Raw genomic sequence first — 23,347 nt, forward strand, 5'->3', positions numbered from 1 at the left:
TTGTATGTGATTGGGTATTCTTTGCGAAGGGAAGCGTCACCTCATTTACTAAGCTCTGGAGAAACTGCGCTTGCAAAGTGCACAGTCTATTTTACCTTTAGTAAGTCAACTATTGTGTCTTTCTTTGTGTTTCATGGATATAGGTTATTATGCAACAAATTCGTTTTATTACTGTTTTACTAAAATTTGTGTTTAAATATGTGTTGTGCTGCAGGAGTGATGACCTGTCTACAAGTTCTGCTGCAGCTTTGTGGCCTTCCTATAATAGGTACGTGTTTTACTTTTAATAGTTTTACTTTTCTATCAACTTCCTACCAGCAGAGATGTCATAATTTACAAATACATGGTAAGAACACCCCTGTGACCCCTGAATGGGGGGTAATCTCTCCATTACTGACAATAATAGGCAGTGGCCCTTATTGTTTTGCTTTACTTGAAGAAAACGATGCACAACACTCAGCAACTAATCTGACCTTATAGAGCAGTCGTTCTCATCCTAGGGGTCGGGACCCCCTCGGGGGTCAAATGATGATTTGCCAGGGGTCACCAAATCCTGGGCTGTTCCTGAAGCCCACACTGTTCTCCCAGCCTTTTCGTGGCCGCTCAGCTGGGCTGTTCCTGGAGGCCTGCGGCCGTCCACTCAGCCTTTTCACAGCCGCCTATCCAGTTCACGGCATGGCTGGGGGACAGAGACTAGAGGTCAGCTGACTGGTGAGGAATATGAAGTCGGAGGGGCTGGAGGAGATCCTGATTTCGGCATAGGTGTCACTGCTATGAGACACCACACAGTCGGAGTAACACTACCTTTGATTAGAGTTGTCATTAAAAGTCCCCACTACAGTTTTCAGGTCAGCAGATGACCTTGATCAAGAGCACCTAAGTTGGCTGATCAGGACTGCAACTCATCCTAACTCCCCACCAGGACTGCCACTCATCCCAACTCCCCGCCAGGACTGTCACTCATCCCAACTCCCTGCCACGACTGCCACTCATCCCAACTCCCGGCCAGGACTGCCACTCATCCCAACTCCCGGCCAGGACTGCCACTCATCCCAACTCCCCACCAGGACTGCCACTCATCCCAACTCCCCGCCAGGACTGCCACTAATCCCAACTTCCCACCAGAACTGCCACTCATCCCAACTCCCCGCCAGGACTGCCACTAATCCCAACTTCCCACCAGAACTGCCACTCATCCCAACTTCCCGCCAGGACTGCCACTAATCCCAACTTCCCACCAGAACTGCCACTCATCCCAACTCCCCGCCAGGACTGCCACTCAGGACTGCCACTCATCCCAACTCCCCGCCAGGACTGCCACTAATCCCAACTTCCCACCAGAACTGCCACTCATCCCAACTCCCCGCCAGGACTGCCACTCATCCCAACTCCCCGCCAGGACTGCCACTCATCCCAACTTCCCGCCAGGACTGCCACTCATCCCAACTCCCCACCAGCACTGCTACTCATCCCATTCCCCCCACCCCCCACCAAGGAGTAAGAGAAGGAATAAAAATAGAGAATACATGTAAGGGAGAGGAAAAGATTGGTAGGAACAAAGAAAAGGGGAGAGAAAGAATAAGAGAAAGAACAAGAAAGACGGCTAGAGAGAGGGATGGGAGGGAAACATTGTGGCACATTCACCTCTATGTGGCTCGCCGTGAAGCACAGATTTGGGGCCATGGCAATGTGTATGGGGTTATCCAAACAGACATTGTCTGGTTTTGACGTTTTAAAAAACGTGCCTCAACCGGGGCAGTGAATGAATGGGAAGTGCTCTGTGCTGAGTGGCTTCCTGTTCAGTCACAAACTGAAGCATTCCGTATGAATGGACACAGTAAACGAGTTTGTTCATTTAGAAAAGGAAGGAGCCAGTATATTACATATTTATTAGCCCCTTCCCCTGCTGTCTATCCCCTGCATCAGCTGGGGGGAGAGAAGGGGGGGAAGCAAGCAAAACTGTGAGGCGGGGGCCAAGTCAGGCGGAGACTGGGCAGTAGGGGGAATAGGCATAACCCCATGCAGTCCTGTTGGGTGATCTTATAAGTGCCCTTCTGGGTGAAGGACTTTTGAGTTCTTCATGGAGACTGGCAGATGTTAAATGGTGGCAATAGATATCCCTGATGAAGATAATTTACAGTTATTCGAAACGCGTTGGTTTTCTCTTTTCATACAAGAACTGTTACTGAACCTGTTTGGAATGTCCAGTCGTATTTGGTATTGGTATTTATATAAAAAAATATTAAATTTATATTTATACAAAGTTAAAATTGGTCAACAATAAAATAAACATTGTTTTACATATATTGTGCAGTCTTTCCAAATCCATCTACATGTTTTGCTATGAATTTAGCTTCTTTAGGAGATAATTATGGATACTGCATATGCAAACACTGCAAAAGATACATATCAATTAGTCTCAAAAAATACAATAGTAATATTCAGCATTGGTAATTAAGCCAAATAAGCAATGATGCTTATATTAATAGGAATACATATTATTCTTCCCGGGGACCTATTAATGTAAGCACCATTGTTTATTTGGCTTAATTATCAATGCTGATTTTTTCTATTGTATTTTTTGTATTTTTACAATATACTGTATGTAAAAAAAAATGTTTTATTGTTGACAATTTTTTTTTTTTTAAATCAAATAATTTTTATTTTGTTTTTGTTACTGCTTATTACATACACAAGTTTGAAAGCTTGATAATAAGTATAATAATAAATAGCTTTTCATTTACATTCTATAATAGCAAATATGTAGAGAGTAATTAAATCCAACATTAGATTAGATATCTATTATATCAAGAAAAAAAGGAGACAACTCAACAACATAAAACATCTAACAGGACAGTACAACAATAAACATATACCTCTATATAAGCAGTTGCAAAAAAAAGTATGTGAACCCTTTTGGAATGATATGGATTTCTGCACAAAATGGTCATAAAATGTGATCTGATCTTCATCTAAGTCACAACAATAGACAATCACAGTCTGCTTAACCCTCCTGGTGGTAACCCCGATTTTTTCGACCAAAATCGGTAACCCCGAGTCACGCTCGGGGTAGCTGTGCAGAGCCTGCAGCGCACGCTGCTTACCTTCTCCTGGATCCAGCTATGTCACCGCGCTGTGTGAACGAGCGGGACCTCGCTCGATTCACACAGCGTCCTCCTGTGCCGCCGATCTTCGTTCCCTGCGACGTTACGACGCACGGGAGCGGAGATCGGCGCCAAATTCAAAAAAGTAAACAAACACAATACATACAGTATACTGTAACCTTATAGATTACAGTACTGTATGTAAAAAAAACACACCCCCCTTGTCCCTAATGGTCTGCCCAGTGTCCTACATGTACTTTTATATAATAAAAACTGTTCTTTCTGCCTGCAAACTGTAGATTGTCCATAGCAACCAAAAGTGTCCCTTTATGTCAAAAATGGTTTTAGATCACCTAGAAAACAGCGATAATAAATTATAATCACTTGCAGAACTGTGCGATAGCGATTTGTGGGGAAATTCGTCATAAAAAAAAAAATAATGACAGCGACAATTCTGCAACTGAGCAAATTTCAGTGATTTTGAGTTGATTACATTATTGAATCATTTTTATTAGAATTATACTATTATTTGTTATAATTATTTATAATTATTTATTATATTATAATTTTGTTTTTAAAAAAATGTCATACCCGGGATGCCTATTAGATTCTTGTTTAGTCAGATTTAAGTGAGTTATTCCTAAAAATTACAGACCTACAGTATAAAACGCCAAATTTCCTTGCAAATAATGGTACCGCTTTCAGCACCTTTTTTCTGAAAGAATCATACCGCCAGGGAGGTTAAACTAATTACACACAAATAATTAAATGTTACCATGTTTTTATTGAACCCACCATGTAAACATTCACAGTGCAGGTGTAAAAAGTATGTGAACCCTTGGATTTAATAACTGGCTGAACCTCCTTTGGCAGTAATGAACTTCAACCAAACGTTTCCTGTAGTTGCAGATCAGACATGCACAACGTTCAGGAGTAATTCTTCACCATTCCTCTTTACAGAACTGTTTCAGTTGAGCAATATTCTTGGGATGTCTGGTGTGAATCGCTTTCCTGAGTTCATGCCACAGCATCTCAATCGGGTTGAGGTCAGGACTCTGACTGGGCCACTCCAGAAGGCGTATTTTCTTCTGTTCAAGCCATTCTGTTGTTGATTTACTTCTATGCTTTGGGTCGTTGTCCTGTTGCAACACCCATCTTCTGTTGAGCTTCAGCTGGAACCCAGGATGTAAAAAAAAAAGGCTTTAGGGTCAGTTCTGTTCTATGAAGATTATGAGACTGGTCCATGCTATGTGATTGATTTACTAAAACCGGAGAGTGCAAAATCTGGTGCAGCTCTGCATGGGAGCCAATCAGCTTCTAACTTCCGCTTGTTCAATTAAGCTTTGATAATAAAACCTGGAAGCTTATTGGTTTTTATGCAGAGCTGCACCAGACTCCGCCTGCTCCAGTTTTAGTAAATTAACCTCAAAGTCTTAAACTGGAGTCAATCACAACTCTTCCTTCTAACATCTGTAGTTTTGTTTACACATCGTGGCAAAAGTTAATGAGTCGTTTTACATTAAAAGTCATATTTATTGGTTTATTAATACAATTTTCTTGGGGCTTTGTCTGCAGTGTCAGCTGTTCTGCAGCCCCCGAGGAACCTGCAATTCTCTTCTAACAACTTTCAGCATATCCTGACTTGGGAAGACCCCAACAATGAATCGGCTGTCTACTACAAAGTGGAATATTCTAAAAACTAGTAGGTTTATAAACTCCTCCATGGCTGTTCCAAAACCTTCCTGTCATGCCCAATTCCATGTCCGCTCTTACACTCAAAGCTCCAAAACTTCTGCTTCATCTCACCCTACACTCACTTCTTTTGTCCCATCACTATAATAGGCTTTTCAGTGGCTAACACTATTGTAGAGGAGGTAGGAAGAGTCAGAAATGCTTATTTATCACTATAAATACAGTGGGGATCGAAAGTTTGGGCACCCCAGGTAAAAATTTGTATTAATGAGCATAACGAAGCCAAGGAAAGATGGAAAAATCTCCAAAAGGCATCAAATTACAGATTAGACATTCTTATAATATGTCAAAAAAAGTTAGATTTTATTTCCATCATTTACACTTCCAAAATGACAGAAAACAAAAAAATGGTGTCTGCAAAAGTTTGGGCACCCTGCAGAATTTATAGCATGCACTGCCCCCTTTGCAAAGCTGAGACCTGCCAGTGTCATGGATTGACTCATCTGACCTTGCCCCAACAATCAGCACCATGGGTTCTTCTAAGCAGTTGTCTAGAAAACTGAAACTGAAAATAGTTGACGCTCACAAAGCTGGACAAGGCTATAAGACCGAGAAAGATGTGGATCACATAAACACGTGACAAGACTTACAACATAAATAGACCTTGGTGGTCTGGTCGGTATGCCAAGAAAAGGGGGCATACCCAAGGTAAGTAATGGGTAGCTAATTGAAGAAGAATATGCTGAGAAGTGCCCTGAAAAGGGGAAGGGCAGACAGGTATCGAATGGGATTGAATGCGCAGACTCACGAACACGAGGTGAGCGGGGAAGAGTCGGCCCAGTGACATGTAGTATTGCGCACTGAACCGACAAAGAGCATGTGTGAGTGGGCTGCTTAAATACCCTCCGGGCTCCTCCCATAAACTCAGGCCACCATACTGGCCTTTTTATTTATATATATATATAATGGAAAGCTATTGTGGTGGTGATTTACAGTAAGCCTGGTCCTGAAAAGAACAACTAATTTATCTTTTTTTTTTTTTTTCGCTGTAACAGCCGAGAATTGGTCCCCACCAGAGATTGCGCCAATATCAGCATTCCCCGCTGTGACCTGACAAAAGATTTCACAGACATCTTTGGAAATTATGCGGCACAAATCCAGATCTTCACTCATAATGATTCATCAGTTCCAGTTTTCTCCCCATCCCTGAACCCCATATCAGACAGTAAGTACAAAACTGGATTCTGCACAATGGCTGGGATATTCCTACCTACTGTTATAACTGAACGCATCAATGCACTTCAAATCCAGAGTTGATACACCGTGGGAAGCACATAAACTAAAAAGCACCAGTAACGCAGTAGAAAACCTTTGTGCAGGGATGACATGTCCACATGGGATTGATTTAAAGGGATTGTAAAGGAATTTTTATTTTTTCCCTAAATAGCTTCCTTTACCTTAGTGCAGTCCTCCTTCACTTACCTCATCTTTCCATTTTGCTTTTAAATGTCCTTATTTCTTCTGAGAAATCCTCACTTCCTGGTCTTCTGTCTGTAACTACACACAGTAATGCAAGGCTTTCTTCCTGGTGTGGAGAAAGCCTCTTGAGGGGGGAGGGGGCGAGCAGGAGTGTCAGGACGCCCACTAACACACAGCTCCTTTCTCTATCTGCAAAGTAGAGAGTGTCCTGACTTGCCTGCTCGCCCCCTCCCCCCTCAAGAGGCTTTCTCCACACCAGGGAGAAAGCCTCGCATTACTGTGTGTAGTTACAGACAGAAGAACATGAAGTGAGGATTTCTCAGAAGAAATAAGGACATTTAAAAGAAAAATGGAAAGATGAGGTAAGTGAAGGAGGACTGCACTAAGGTAAAGGAAGCTATTTAGGGGGGAAAAAAAATCCTTTATAACCCCTTTAAAGTTATATCTACAGAGCTGTTTCCATGCCCTGTAAACCATATCCTCCAATTGGTCTATTGTATTCATTTTTTTTGCACTTCTTATAACAGAACATGGCAGCACAGAAAAGAATGGAGAGTTTTAAAGGAAGGGTTCAAAAGGAAAACTGAGATAGGATAGAAACCTTGGAGATAAATGATGGCGTATAAAAGAGGTGCTAAGAACAAGTGGGTCAACTAAAGCTTATAGAAGACATGGAAACACCTCTGTAGATCTATATACAGGGGGTCCCCGACTTATGAACGCCCGACTTACGAACTACTCCTACTTACGAATGGGACGCTGCAGGGACCATCTGCCATTCTGCGCGGACCATCTGGCTTTCTGCGCATGCACGGCGCCAGACAGAGCCTCGGAAAACATTGGAAAATGTCGGAAATGTCCGTAATTGGCCGCGCATGCACAGAACGGCATTCGACGGAACATCGGAAAAAATTAGAAATGTCCGTAATTGCCGTTCTGCACATGCGCGGCCCGACTTACGAACATTTACGGATTACAAGCAACAGGAAAGTCCCCAACTCGTTCGTAAGTCGGGGACCCCCTATATTAATAATGAAAAATATAATCCTATAACCACTTTGAATCAGGGTGTGACCAAGATGTACTGCTTGTACAGTGCAGGGACAGGACTTGGCTGGACTGTTTGGCAGAGGTACCTGGATCACAAGCCTGTTTGAAAAGGAAACACGTTTTTGGAACTGGGGCTTAACTGGAAATCACAGGGCCCCATGGGAAAAATTTGATGGGGCTCCATGAGCAGGGCCCCCCGGGGCAGGAAGGGATGCCTAATTACCGTATTTATCGGCGTATACCACGCACTTTTTTCCCCTTAAGATCAGGGGGAAATCGTGGGTGCGCGATATACGCCGACCCCCGCTGTCTCTCCGAGAGCTGAGCCGAGTGTACTGCGCACTCAGCTAGGCTCGGCCACGCTCGGCTCCGCCCAAAGCAGCTTAGAGCCGATACGAGTGTACTGCGCACTCGGCTAGGCTCGGCCACGCTCGGCTCCCCCGCAGCCACGCGAGAGAAGCCGAGACAAGCCGAACACACAGGAAATTCGGCTCCTCTCGGCTCGTGCCAAAAACGAACACCGGACACGCTCACCTGGATGGAGGTCGCAGACGGACACGCTGGACGGAGACGGACACCTGGATGGAGGCCGCAGACGGACACCTCCAAAGCCGCAGACGGACCCCGCGCAAGGAAGCCACAGATGGACACCCACAAGGCCGCAGACGGACGCCGGACAAGGCCGCCGATGGACGCAGGGCAAAAATGTAAGTTTTCTTTTTTTTCCTTTTTAACCTTGCTAAGCTTGGGGTGCGCGTTATACGCGGGGCGCGGTATACCACGATAAATATGGTACTTATTGCATTTGTGTATTTAAGCCTCGTACACACGATCGGATATCTGATGGAATCTAATCCGATGGATTTTTTCGTCCGATATCCGATGAAGCTGACTTTTATCAGTCTTGCCTACACACCATCGGTCAAAAATCCGACCGTGCCAAACACGGTGACATAAAACACTACGACGTGCTGAGAAAAATAAAGTTCAATGCTTCCGAGCATGCGTCGATTTGATTCTGAGAATGCGTGGATTTTTGGACTTCCACACAGACGATCATTTTTTTCTATTGTTTTTTTATCCATAGGAAAGTTTTAAAACATGTTCTAATTTTTTTCACCGATGGAAAAAAAAAAACGATGGGGGCCACACACGATCGGTTTGTCCGAAAAAAACAGTCCATCGGTCCGTTTTCATCAGACAAACCGATCGTGTGTACAGGGCTTTAGTGTAATATTAAAATTTGTTTGATGATATGAATTATTTAGGTGTGACAAACATGCAATAACAAAAAAAAAAAAAAAATCAGGAAGGGGGCAAATATTTTTTCACAGCACTGTAAATATATATATTTTTTTTCATTTATCTCCTTTTTAGCTTGGCTAGGCCCCCCCATTGTGGATGTTATTTCAGATGATAATGGATTACAAGTTTCTATCCGCCCTCCAGTCTCTCATCTATGGAGTGAAAATGAGCAGCGCAATGTTACCATGCTGAGTGACAATGTCTATCCATTGCTGTTGTATACAATTCAGTGGGTGAAGGACTCAGCACAGGTAAGCTAAAAACCGAACATTTTTATGTTATTATCCTATGAGTTAAAAAGTTTTAGAATCTTACCACCTCCTGCAAAATCCAAGAGGGACAAATCTAACTTAGGGCCCTTTCACACGTACGGACCGTATGTCCGCATTTTCATCCGTCCGTTGCGGATAAAAACGGGACATACATAGGTCCCTATGTGATTACGGGTGTCAACGGATGACCATCTGCTGACACCCGTAATTTGTCCGCCTCCGCAAAGACCTGCATTTTCAGACGGAAGAAAACCCTATTTTTCTTCCGTCTGCCGGATCGGATGAACACGGACATACGGTCCGTGTTCATCCGATTCTCCATAGGGGAGAGCGGAGGAAAGACAGGGCGGTCCCTGCACAGTGTGCGGGGACTGCCCTGTCAGCTACCAGCTCAGCGGGGATTTTACGGAGGATCCCCGCTGAGCTGTACGGACACACGGAGGCGGATCATTACTGATCCGCCCCGTGTGAAAGGGCCCTTACTTAGATCCCTTCGGATTGAATTCAGGTAACCACTCATATACATAAATTTTCTGACCCCAAAATCCAAAGAGCTCATTTAATCAACAAGGATAATCAAAAAGTTCCTAACCTTTGTGTTAGATGCCAGGTCCGAACCTACGACCTATGCTGTGTCTGGCAATGTCTCTTCTTTCTGAGCCACCTGAGAAGCTGGGCAGCATGCTGTCTGATCCATTGGATAATCCTGCCTTCTTTCTGCTGAACCTTGAACTCCTTGCTCCTCCCATGAACTTTCTATTGAAGCCCTGAATTTGCACTTCCTGTTTCCCGGATTATTTTTCTCTCTCCAGCCAATATCTCGCTCTTGTCACTCCTATTGCCATCTGTATCTTCATTACCACTTGTTACTCACCTTTGGCTTGTTCCTGAGCTACTCTGCTTAAACCTGCAACCACTTGTTACTAACCTCTTGCCTGTTACCTGACTACGTTCCTGCTTGATCCCTACCTGCCATATCTGCTACTGGCCCCCGGCTTGCTCACCCTCCGGTGGGATGATTCCAAGGACTGCAACCCGGTACTAACACACAGCAAAACTCATCTCCACCATCAGGAGCTCTGGTGAACACCAGTTAGTACTTAGACTCCGCACCTCGGGTGTCATCTACCAGGGTGACCTACTCAGTTAGATGTGGTTATTCTCGCAAGGTGGAAATCAGAAAGTCAGGTACAGGAGAGTCATGCTGAATTCTGATGCAGCAGTGCCTTTGATCTCATACTGCAAATATACAGCTATGAGGCTGTAGGCACTTATCAGGAAGTGAACTGCTATTTTTCTTGAGGAATTCAAGACACAAGATGGGTGCTCAACGTGTAGACCTCCAGCTGTGGAACTACCAGTCCCATGAGGCATGGCAAGGCTGACAGTTACAAGCATGACTCCCACAGGCAGAGGCATGATGGGACTAGTTTCGCAGCAGCTAGAGGGCCACACTTACACTTGTAGGCAACAGGATTGCACCCAAAATTCTCCCTATAGCACATTTTCACTATATGAGTTCAATTAGATCTAGGGAAAACGTATTTATCTTCCGTTCATGGACGGACACACCAGCAATTGACCTTAGGGTATTATCCTCCCTTTTAGGAGATTGACTAGGCAGAAAAAACAGCATGTTAAGTGTTAAACACTCCACACAGTACAGTACCTCCCAGGGGGCAGTTCCCCCGGGTACATCCCCCACTCTCTGCTCTGCAGCCCCACTGCGAGAGAATCTTCTGTTGCAGGGTCCTATCTTTCATCCTGCCTTACAGTCGTTGGCTTTCACGGCGTGGCTGTTGAGAGCCAGGTGCTGAGGGACCGGGGTCTGTCGGATTCGGTAATCTCTACCACGCCCTGGGAGGCACTGTACTGTGTGGAGTGTTTAACACTTAAAGTGGAAGTAAACCCTCCTATCGTTTTCAGCCAAGGAAGCAGCCATCTTGACCTCTGTTTAATCTGCAACTGCCATGATGCTGTACATGTGACATGTTATGAAACCAGCCATTGGATGGTTTGGCAGTTTGGTTGAGAGCACAAACAAATGTGACAGCTAGCATTTCCGGCATGCCGGGAATGTTAACTGTTTTTGTAACTATCAAATTGAAGGGTTTACTTCCACTTTAACATGCTGTTTTTTCTGCCTAGTCAATCTCCTAAAAGGGAGGATAATACCCTAAGGTCTATTGCTGCTGTGTCCGTCCATGAACTCAGAGAAATGGATTTTACGGTGAGTACAAAAATCCTATTTTTTTTTTACATTGTGGATAGAGTAGGGGAGTGTTATGACCCCTGTCAGTTTTTATCTCACCATCTGTGCCCCATTGGGGAGATTTACCTTCACTTCCTGTAGCCCATAGCCAAAACCAGGAAATTAGATACAATCCCTGCAAATTAAGGGAATCTTTTATAGGCCCACAGGTCACCAGAACTAGTTTCACCATTGAAAGATTTAACCTCTTTTACTGTCCTGGGGACAAGTCAAAATGTTGGAATTTCTTTTCAATGATGATGGTAAACATGACATATAGAGAGGCTGAATCTCCATTACGGGGCATAGACAGCAAAATAAAAAACTAATGGGTGTTCTAATCCCTCTCCATACAATTTTTAGTCCAAAACTAAAAAAAAGTTTTACCTTTAGTTAAAGTCTTGATCTGTGTTCACGGTTCTAGTTGAGTCTTGATCTGTGTTCACGGTTCTAGTTGAGTCTTGATCTGTGTTCACGGTTCTAGTTGAGTCTTGATCTGTGTTCACGGTTCTAGTTAAGTCTTGATCTGTGTTCACGGTTCTAGTTGAGTCTTGATCTGTGTTCACGGTTCTAGTTGAGTCTTGATCTGTGTTCACGGTTCTAGTTGAGTCTGGATCTGTGTTTACGGTTCTAATTGAGTCTTGATCTGTGTTCACGGTTCTAGTTGAGTCTTGATCTGTGTTCACGGTTCTAGTTGAGTCTTGATCTGTGTTCACGGTTCTAGTTGAGTCTTGATCTGTGTTTATGGTTCTTGTCTTCTACGTATTGTGAAACCTTCTCACTGCTCTGTCGAAAGGGACACCGCACAGTGGGAGGAAACCTAAAGTTTCAGGTAGACATGGGCACCCTCCACCCCACTACATCATTATTTATGCACCAAACCCTCTGTCTGCAGACAGCTTCATCAGTTAATAAAAATCATTTTAAACCTTGATGACCCTTGATTAACCCAACACTGATGTCAGTATGAGAAAATCACAAGATTTTGTTTGCAAATTTTTTGGGGGTTTACCTGAAAGCTAAGATATTTTTATTAAAGTAATTAAATTTTGTTATTTGAACAGGCTTCCATACAGGAAACCGAGACTGGTAACGGAATTTATACTGAACTGATACCAGACAGTGTGGGATGCAGTAATTACTGTGTATCTGTAAATGCATCTACTGACCTTAATGACCATTCAGTAGCATCTCCAATGAAATGTATCCTCACTAAACCTCCACGTGTAGGATGTAAGTAAAAAATATACCTTTTTTCAGTTTTCATACCACATATAGAAGGAAAGTCACTTTTTTCTGTTTGCTGATGGTGGGTGATGTTAATAAAGATGATGGATGATGTATGGAAAGGCTTTTTCACAGTAACAGCTGTGAAAATGTTGAATAGATCCCCTCAAGAACAAAGCTCAGTAGATTATTTAAAAAAAAGTCTGTATGCATTCCTAAAATGCCAAAATATAACTGGACATGAACATATAGGTAATATGGGGTAGCTGACCCAGGGAATATCCAGTTACCTTCTGGGGGATCAGGAAGGCCCCCCCCCCCCTCTGGAGCAAAAATCAACTGTGGGTCTATGAGGTTTTTCTATTTGTTTGATTTTATACTTCTATTGGTTGAACTGGATGGACTTGTGTCTTTTTTTTTTCAGCCTCACTAACTAAAGCCCCTTACACGTGGGTTGAATATTGGGCTGTATTGACTGGTTCAATAGAAACCGGCCGATGCTCATGGCCGCATGTATGGCAGTCGGTCCGACAGAAGCCGGCTGACTGCCCGGCTTCTGTTGAAGGGGTGTTCCGTTTTTTTTTAACCACTTCTGGACCAGCCACAGCAGTTATACTGCAGCAGGGTGGCTCCCCTGCGCAAGCAGTCGTAGCTGTACGTCAGCTCTTTAAGACGCCTGTGCGTGCACGCCCGCAGCGTGTCCCTGGAGCCAATGCGATGACCGCCGGGCAGGGGAGAGGAGAGAGATTGTGTGTTCCTACTATGTAAGAACAACGATCTCTCTCCTCCTCTAGTCCGCCACATTACCCCTCACAGTTAGAACACACATAGGGAACACATTTAACCCCTTGATCGCCCCCTAGTGTTAACCCCTTCCCTGCCAGTGACACTTATACCGTAATCAGTGGCTATTTTTAGCTCTGATCGCTGTTTGAATGTCAATGGTCCCAAAAAAGTGTCAAAAGTGTCTGATTTGTCTGCCACAATGTCTCAGTCCCGCAAAAAATAGCAGATCACCGCCATTACTAGTAAAAAAAATAATAATAATAAAAATGCCATAAATCTATCCTTTCTCTATTTTTTGTAGACGCTATAACTTTTGCGCACACCAATCAATATACGCTTTTTGCAACCGTTACAACCCCTTTAAATGTTTTTGTGTGATATTTATTATAGCAAAAAGTAACATTTTTATTTTTTTCAAAATTTACGCTCTTTTTTGGTTTATAGCGCAAAAAATAAAAACCGCAGAGGTGATCAAATACCACCAAAAGAAAATAGAAAACATTTTCCAAACAGGAAAAAACACTGCGCTAAAAAATAAGTATATGTATAAATGTGAAAGCTCCCACAATGATAGTGGGATATGAAGCTGCCAGTACCAAAAAACTGAAATACCAAATTTTGCCACAATATATATAACAAGGTACAGCGCTAAGTGAATAACCCGTGACAAACCTAATGTATGAACACAGGTGTAAATAAATAACTGGACATATGTTTAACCAGTAATACAAAATTGATAGAAATGAATAAAAATATGAGAAAAAGTTCCAAAATTGTGAATAAGGATAAGAAGCAAAAAGAGCAAAAAAAGTCCATATGCTGTGATTCACATCGGTGCACATAGGTTAAATGTGTGAAGAGAGGAGTTTTCTTCCACCAGAAAAACACCCAAAATAGTGATAATGTAGTCTCCTTACCAAAGGTAGATGACCGTTATCACAGCGGTCTCTCTGAGCACAGGGGTTTAAAGTCTCCCAAAAGACTCAATCCAGATGGTCAATAGGCACAAGATGGTAACTCAGTGTCTCATGGCATGAGAAACAAAAAGAGGTCCCATAGCGTAATACTGTTTAAAATTATTTTAATTCTGCTAAAATGTTGCACTTACAATTAAGCGGTTAAAATCTCGTAGTGAAAACAACATGGAGGGACGCGGCGTCTCCTCGGGATTTCTCCTGTCTATGGAGCTCCGTAGCTGTGTGTCTCCGTGTACAGAGTGTAATGACGTAGAATCAGCTAGGCAACACCTACGCGTTTCATCATCGAAAGGACGTCGTCTGGGATAGGCTGATCCCAGACGACGTCTTTTCGACGACGAAACGCGTAGGTGTGGCCTAGCTGATTCAACATCATTACGCTGATAACGAGACTACATTATCACTATTTTGGGTGTTTTTCTGGTGAAAGAAAACTCCTCTCTTCACACATTTAACCTATGTGCACTGATGTGAATCACAGCATATGGACTTTTTTTGCTCTTTTTGCTTCTCATCCTTATTCACAATTTTGGAAAAAATTTCTCACTATTTTTATTAATTTCTATCAATTTTGTATTACTGGTTAAACATATGTCCAGTTATTTATTTACACTTGTGTTCATACATTAGGTTTGTCACGGTTTATTCACTTAGCACCACCAAAAGAAAGCTCTATTTGTGGGGAAAAAATGACATACATTTTGTTTGCGTACAACGTCGCATGACCGCGCAATTGTCAGTTAAAATGACGCAGTGTGGGATCGCAAAAAATGGCCTGGTCATTAAGGGGGAAAATCTTTCGGGGCTGAAGTGGTTAAACCATTATGAAGATTTTTACGAATTGCTGTTTATTTTCACAATTTTGCAAGAACTGGCCAGGTTTGGTAGGTTTAGCAACTATAAATTAAACCTAAAACGGAAGCTTTAAACATATCTCTACCTCAATCAATCCTCAACATCCTTAAATCTAATTTTTCATTTCAATGGAGGCAGAGCTCTATTTCTTACTTAGGAACAGCCATTCCTGCACAGCTATCGGAGGTTTATACCCTAAATTATTGCCCTCTTTTAACAAAATTAAGACGCCTTATGGAGGATCGTTTAGACCTTCCCATATCTTGGTTTGGGCGAATGAATGTTTTGAAAATGGACGTTCTGCCTAAGACACTATACCTATTCCAGGCACTTCCGATAGCGCTGCCCTCTGCTTTTTTTCGTTCACTTCGATCAATGGCCATCCGGTTTGTCTGGAGAGGAAACCCTCCAAGGCTAAAACATAAACTCTTATGCTCCCCTGTTACTAATGGAGGAACAGCCCTCCCTGATTTCGAATTATACCACACCTCTGCGGTACTTTCACGTGTTCTAGAGTGGTTTCCTCGTCCCCTATGTAAAGTCTCCACTATGGTAGAGCAAGATCTATCCCCTGTAGACCTCAGGGCTCTACCATGGGGGTACGCCAAGACATATAGGTCTTTTAGAGGGTTGTCTCCTTTGACTTTAGATGCCTTGGATATCTGGTATAGGAAGAGGGAGGCATATGCCCTCTCAACTGATCCAGGGCCCTTGACCTCATTGTTCGACAATCCAGCCCTTCCGGAGAGTAGATGTATTTCGACAATAGACAATTACAACAGAGACTCATGGCCTACTGCCAACTGCTACTTGAATGCTTTGTCCGGGATATTTATTACATCTAAACCTATGATCTCTTCCCGAGTGACCTGGCTTACCCGACTACACCTTTCAACATACTGTAAATCGCTTCATGAAAGTGGCCAGGTCCATAGACCGTTGACTAACTTCGAGCAACTATGCTCTGTCTCACACACTCCGCCACACACCTTATCTCAGATATATAAACTGATCCTGGGTCATACACATGACTCCTTACCCAGGTTTGCTGCAGCCTGGTCGGAGGACTTAGGCAAAGATATCAGTGAGGCAGATTGGCATAAATCTTTCTTTTATACACATAAGTCTTCTATTTCGAGCTATGCTCAAGAAAAAAATTACAAAGTATTGGCAAGATGGTATCGTGTCCCAGTCACCCTCAAGATCATGTTCCCTTCCGCTTCTGACTCCTGCTGGAGATGCAATCACGATATTGGTACGTATTGCCATACATGGTGGGACTGTGACATAATCCGCCCTTTTTGGGAAATGATTTTTCAGATTTATGGAGACCTCTATGATAAAATACTAACCCCTTCTCCCTTTATAGCCCTTCTTTCCATTCTCCCTGGTTCTTTTAAGTTTGAAAATCATACCCTTCTAAAATTCTGTGTCAGTGCTGGTAGACAGTTGATTTCCAGACATTGGAAATCTCCTGCCCCTCCGACTCTGGTCGAATGGGTAAGCGAGATGAACAATATCATGCTTATGGAGGAAATGCATGCCAAATCTCTTGACACCCAGGCTAGATTTCTTTCTATTTGGAGTGTATGGAAACAGTATAGCACCTCGGATAGATTAAAATCTAGGTTGAGCTCATCTTAACCCTTTGTGAATTACTAAAAAAGCCGGCCTACACCATCTTATCAGGATGAAAGGCCGCCCTGTACTGGAAGACGCCGACTCCACCCCCCCCCCTCTCCCCTACACCTTCCCCTTCTCCTTTCCTTCATTTTCTTCCTCTTTCCTTTTTCTGCTTTTCTTTTTAGCTTTCTCTTCTTGACCCCATCATATATTTTTAGTTCTGTTCTATTTTTGTTATGTGGCCTTTACTTGGGGTTAACTAAATTAAATGGATTATATTTAGTCCTTACCTGTTGTCTGTGGGCTTGGTACTTTTACCAAGCGCCCAGACAACAATGTTTCTATCTCTTGGTTCTCTCTTCGAGCCATGACTATATAAATATTATAGATATCTCCGCCCCAATCTCGGCTGCAGTAGGTTCCCAGAGGGGCAGTGGGGACTGGGGTGGCTTTAATTCTATGTTCGGTTAGAACTTATCAGGTATTATTCATATAAGTATATTTTATTAATCTGTCTACCTAACATTCATTTCCATGTATCTTTTTCTCCAAGCACTGGCTACAGTAATTTAAATGCTATCTATATCATTTATAACAACATTTTCATTTAACTGTATTAATCGGGTAAACCGATGTTGGGTTTATGACCCGGTTGTTGTTGTTGTTATGTTTGTTTAAAAATTTGAAATTAAAAACTTATTGAACTCTATTTTCACAAATTGCTGTTTGGACACAACACTGGCAACCTGAATAGAGTCCAGTGCACGATATTATGAGCGGAGATTGTTACTCCGCTCCAACACTAACCAAGAAAATGTCCGACTCCGCGGCGGCGACAACTTTGTCCTTGTTAACCGCTGTGCTGTGAAAACAGCAAAATCTTCCTGTACTGGACTGTATTCGGTAGCCAGTGTGTCCAAACACCAATTGATCCAAATCAGCAATTACTGATGGTTTGAAGAAAGTGGAAGTGACCTGGATAGATTTTCTGCCAAGTTGCCTATTTTGTCAGGACACCAGGTTGAATGGAAAAAAAATTATAGTCCTTTTGTCGGTATATGAGCAATTTGGATCGGGTAAACCAGGGGTCGTAAATCCCCGGCCCGCGGCCCACTACCGAGCCGTGGCCCTTCTGCAGCCAGGCTGCGGTTTCGGGCGGGCGACATGAGAGAGTCCAGCGGCCGGCTGTAGGAAATGGAGTTCCTCCGAGCGGATGAACAATTTCGGGGAAGGTAAGAGTGAACAGGGAGTGTCTCTCACACGGACACTCCCCGTGCAATGTGAATGGACGTATCCAGGCACGGGCTGGGCCGGGGGGGGGGGGGGGGGATGGGCGGAGAATTCCCCCCATGACGGCGTCTATGTTAAAAATCGGGTGGCCGCCGATTGGTTGGCTGGAGTGGCTACTCCTGTGCAGGCTGCGCTGCACGGTGGGAGTTGTAGTCCGGCCACGCTAAAGATAAGTTACTTATCAGCGCAGGCACAGCAAACTACAACTCCCACGAGTCTCAGACTGAGGCAGGTCATGTGGCACGTCAGGGGAGGGGACGAGCGGCATCACCTCTGTCAGCACCTCTGTCAGCCCCAGCAGGGTGCACTGTGCCAGCCACCCACCCAACCACTGACCCACAGCAGGAAGCCATGCCAGCCACCTGCAGCAGAGTGCACCATGCCAGCCACCCACCCACTAACCTACAGCAGGGAGCTAGGCCATCCACCTGCAGCAGGGAACCAGGCCAGCCACCTGCAGCAGGGTGCCAGCCACCCACACACCCACTGACTCACAGCAGGGAGCCAGGCCAGCCACCCACAGCAGGGTGTACCGTGCCAGCTAGCCACCCACCCACTGACCCACAGCAGGGAGCAAGGCCAGCCACCCACAGCAGGAAGCTATCCACCCATGGTGACCCACCCACACCAGGGAGCCATCCAGCCACAGCACGGTGCCAGACAGCCACCCAAAGGAACCAGCCACAGAGGATGTGGGAGCCAGCCACAGTACCCATAGTTAAGGTAAGAAGATTACTACATGCTACCTTCATCTGTGGAGGGGGGCTACCTTCATCTGTGGAGGGGGGCTACCTTCATCTGTGGAGGGGGGCTACCTTCATCTGGTGGCAGGCAGCGTGGCAAGTGACATTCCGTATCTGGTGGCAGGCGACATGGCAAGTGACATGCTCAAAGCTTCCACTGATTTTTCATTATGGTGGGTAGAACTATTTAATTTATTACTACAATGTAATAATAGAAATAATGCGCTGACAAATTGCCCGCGAAAAATCGCTTACCCCCCGCGTGCCAACCCCAATCTCCCCCCAATCGGGCCTTGGCACAATTTTCTTCCACTCAGCCAGTCCCCGGTGCCAAAAAGGTTGGGGACCACTGGTGTAAACGATACATTACCCAAATATCTATATTGTTATTTTTCTACTCCTTTGTAAAAAAAAAACTTTAATAAAAACATTGAAACAGAAAAACATCTGATAGTGTGTACTACAACTTGGCCAACATCCCAGACCCAACCTGTGACTACACAATGAAGTACAAAAATAGTACAATGACCAGATCAGGCCTGTTATCTTTCCTCTTGTAAGTATGTTTGCAAAGTTAGATTGCTAAACATGCAAAACAATAGGGCCTGTTTGGCAGACTATCCCTCTCACAGTCTGTGCTCTGTTGTTAACCACTTGAGTACCAGCCTGTAATACCCCGTCATTACCAGGCTATTTTTTCGTTTTCAATGCTGTGATAACTTGACTGACAACTACTCCATTATGCAATGTTGTACCCAAATAAATTCTATCTAATTTTTTAGATCATTTTGGTGGTATTTCATAACAACTGTTTTTTGGTTTTCTTCTTACCATAAAAAAAAAAAAGTTTGAAAAAATTACTTTTTCTCTTAGCTTTTTTGTAAAATAAAAAATGTCAGGACAGTACGACAACCCATAAAATTACCCTTTTTTGGAAAAGCCAACACCCCGAGGGGATCTCATTTTTTTGCCACAACTCTTTCGAAATGAAGAAACACGCTGGTTATACACGAAGCTTAGGAATAGTGCACTAGGAAGAGCAGCAAAAAATCACTATATTACCAAAAGTATTGGGACACCTGCCTTTACACACACATGAACGTTAATGGCATCCCAGTCTTAGTCCGTAGGGTTCAATAATGAGTTGGCCCATCCTTTGCAGCTATAACAGCTTCAACTCTTCTGGGAAGACCATCCACAAGGTTTAGGAGTGTATCTATGGAAATGTTTGACCATTCTTCCAGAAGTGCTTTTGTGAGGTAAGGCACTGATGTTGGACGAGAAAGCCTGGCTTGCAATCTCCGCTCTAATTCATTCCAAAGATGCTCTACCAGGTTGAGGTGCGGGCCAGTCAAGTTCCTCCACCCAAAATTCGCTCATCCATGTCTTTATGGACCTGATTTTGTGCACTGGTGCGCAGTCATGTTGGAACAGGAAAGGGCCGTCCCCAAACTGTCTACCAAACTGTTCCCACAAAGTTGGGAGCATGAAATTGTACAAAATGTATTGGTATGCTGATGCCTTAAAGGCCCATACGCACAATCAGATTTTTTGACAACAACGGTCCGACGGACATATTTTTAATCGGACAATCCGACCGTGTGTATGCTCCATCGGACAATTGTTTTAGGTTTTTCAACGGAAAAATGTTTGCTGTGCATGCTCTCAAACTTTCCAGCAACAAATGTCCTACGTCGGCTAATCCGATCAATATTGAACCCTATGGACAAAGATTGAGATGCCATTAAAGTTCATTTGTCCCAATACTTTTGACTAGGGATGCACCGACATATATCGGTGGCCGATACATATCGGCCGAAAACAGCTGTTTTTGGGACATGCCGAAACAGCTTTAAAATTGCCGATAAACGATAATGAATAGTGGCTGCAGAGCGGTAAAACACATACTGAAATTGTCTCCGCTCTGCTCGCACACAGCCCCGCCTGCTCCTAACCACTCTGTGATAAACAGAATGCCGGTCTAATGCTGAGATGTGTGGGGTTAGGAGGAGGCGGGGGTGTGTGCGAGCAGAGCGGAGACAGTTACAGCATGCGGGCAGCAGTGAGTTGCTTTCTTTTCTAGCAGCCATCCGTCCTCCCTGTCCCCCCTACATCACATACCTCCCTCCGGCTGGCTATATCTTTGGGACTCTGTCCCCCGCCCCCTCTCCTCCTCCTTCCGGCTGCCTAGTTTGGCTACTGTCCCTGACGCCAATCCACCCTTGAGGTGACAGGGTTAATAAAGAGAACCTGTCACCTCCAATTGCTATCACACAGGGAATTATTTTCTCCTGTGTGATAGCAATAAAGTTAAGTGTAAAAAAAAAAAAAATAATAATAATTAAATTAATAAAATAAGTAATTAAAAAGTAAAGAATAAGAAAAATAATATTAAAAATAAGAAAATTATACAAAAATAAAAAAAGTAAAACGACAAGCTACAAAAAAAAGTGATAAAGTAATAAAAAAACAAACAAACAAGAGGCGTCAATTGGGGGCACAGTGAGGCATCAATTGGGGGCATAGCGAGGCGACAATTGGGGGCACAGCGAGGCAGCAATTGGGGGCACAGTGAGTGTATGTTTTAACATACAATTATTTAAAAAAGAAGAAAAGTAATTTTCGGTTTCGGCCTGACATTTATTTTTATTTCAGTTTCGTTTCGGTTCTGAAATTTCCATTTCGGTGGACCTCTACTTTTGACACAAGTCTTTTAGGATTAGACTTTCAAGTGTCTGCAGCAGTGTTCCCTAGATTACCCCCTCAGAATAGGCCCACAGAGAGTGCAGGAGTTCTCTTTATATATAATACTTTTGGTAATAGAGTGTTTCACAAAACTCCTTGTTGACTTCCAACATCCTTATTAACCTCTATCATTCACAAGTGTAACATACCAGCAGCTCACCGGTTATATCATACTTCTCATTGCAGGTGATGGAAGAGTCTATTGGATGGTTGTGATATTTGTGGTCGTCATTCTGGCCGTTGGATTGGCGCTGTTTACAAACTTTTTTTACCAGGCGGGAGGTATCTGCAGGAAACAGATCTTCACTCCAGAAGTGTTGGTAAGAGACCCAATCAGTTTCCACTTTTTATTTCCTGCATGTTCCACCCCTGATCTGGGCAGAGAAGACTGAGGCTCCACTCAAACACTAGTGCGACTTCTTTGTGTCCAAAGTCTCATGACAAGTCATTGTTTTTAATGGCACCGAATCCAATCTATGCGACTTAAAGTCACAGTGACTTTGAAAAAGTTCCTGCACTGCTTTGATGAGATCTTCTTGCAGCTTAAATGCCAGAGAGTGTAGAGTCACATGAAAGATGCAACAAAGTTGCACTCAAAATCGTGAGACTTTGCAGTCGCACTAGTGTGAATGAAACCTGATGGAATGTGTAGGAGGATGGGCGTAGGATGGAGAGATAAACAGCTAGATGGAGGAGGGATTGGTGGATGAATGTATAGGAATATCAATGGATGTATAAAGAATAGATATTTGGATGGATGGATATGGAGTGATTAGATGGATGGTTGGATCAATCAATGTATGCATGCTTGGTGGATTGATACATGGCCTGACATTGGATGGTTGGATAAATATATATATATATATATAATGAATGGATACGGAGTAAATGGATGGTTGTATCAATCAATGTATGCTTGATGGATGGATAAGGAGTGAATGGATATGGAATGAATGTATGAGGAGTGAATGAATGGATGTATCAATCAATGTATGCTTAGTGAAAGAATCCATGGCCTGACATTGGATGATGGATGTGGAGTGAATGGATGGATGTATAAATCAACGTTTGCTTAGTGGCATAGACACATATAGCTAGATTCAGGTAGATGGGCGCATCTTTGAGGCAGCGTAGTGTATCGTATTTACGCTACGCCGCGGTAAGTCAGAGAGGCAAGTGCTCTATTCACAAAGCACTTGCCTCCTAAGTTACGGCGGCGTAGCGTGAATGGGCCGGCGTAAGTGTGCCTAATTCAAATGAGGATGAGGGGGCGTGTTTTATGTGAATTACTTGTGACCCGATGTGATTGACGTTTTTTTACGAATGGCGCATGCGCGGTCTGTGGACATATCCCAGTGTGCATTGCTCCAAAGTACGCCGCAAGGACGTATTGGTTTTGACGTGAACGTAAATTACGTCCAGCCCCATTCACGGACGACTTACGCAAACGACGTACATTTTTCAAATTTCGATGCGGGAACGACGGCCATACTTAACATTGACTAGTCCAGCTATTTGTTCGACTAACTTTACGCCAGAAATCGCCTTACGTAAACGGCGTATCTTTACTGCAAAAGGGCAAGCGGACGTTCGTGATTTGGCGTATCTCGCTGATTTACGCATTCTAGGCGTAAATCAGCGTTCACGCCCCTAGCGGCCGGCGGAACTAAACAGCTAAGATACGACGGCGCAGGCCGTCGTAGCTTAGCTAGGTTTAAGTGTATCTCAGTTTGAGCATACACTTAAACATACGACGGCTTAGATTCCGAGTTACGATGGCGTATCTACTGATACGCCGGCGTAACTCTTTGTGAATCTAGCCAATAGACTGACATTGGATGGTTGGTTGGATGGATATATATATATATATATATATATATAATGAATGGATACGAAGTAAATAGATGGCTGTATCAATCAATGTATGCTTAGTAGATTGATGGATATG

General features: G+C 43.6%; 1 protein-coding gene across 2 annotated transcripts in view; it reads left to right on the plus strand.

The window, feature by feature from the left end:
* LOC120927900 (interferon alpha/beta receptor 2-like) overlaps positions 1 to 23,347 on the plus strand; it is a 36,758-nt gene that overhangs the window by 6,603 nt on the left and 6,808 nt on the right. The window contains exons 2-7 of one of the 2 annotated variants that reach the window (XM_040338889.1): positions 215 to 268; positions 4,680 to 4,806; positions 5,852 to 6,021; positions 8,703 to 8,881; positions 12,218 to 12,386; positions 21,586 to 21,719. In XM_040338889.1, coding sequence (XP_040194823.1) covers positions 215 to 268; positions 4,680 to 4,806; positions 5,852 to 6,021; positions 8,703 to 8,881; positions 12,218 to 12,386; positions 21,586 to 21,719 — 833 coding nt within the window. The remainder of the gene's footprint in view (positions 1 to 214; positions 269 to 4,679; positions 4,807 to 5,851; positions 6,022 to 8,702; positions 8,882 to 12,217; positions 12,387 to 21,585; positions 21,720 to 23,347) is intronic. The other variant, XM_040338890.1, reaches the window with a different exon arrangement.

Source organism: Rana temporaria, chromosome 2 (assembly GCF_905171775.1).
Source record: "Rana temporaria chromosome 2, aRanTem1.1, whole genome shotgun sequence".
NCBI classification, from domain to species: Eukaryota; Metazoa; Chordata; class Amphibia; order Anura; family Ranidae; genus Rana; species Rana temporaria.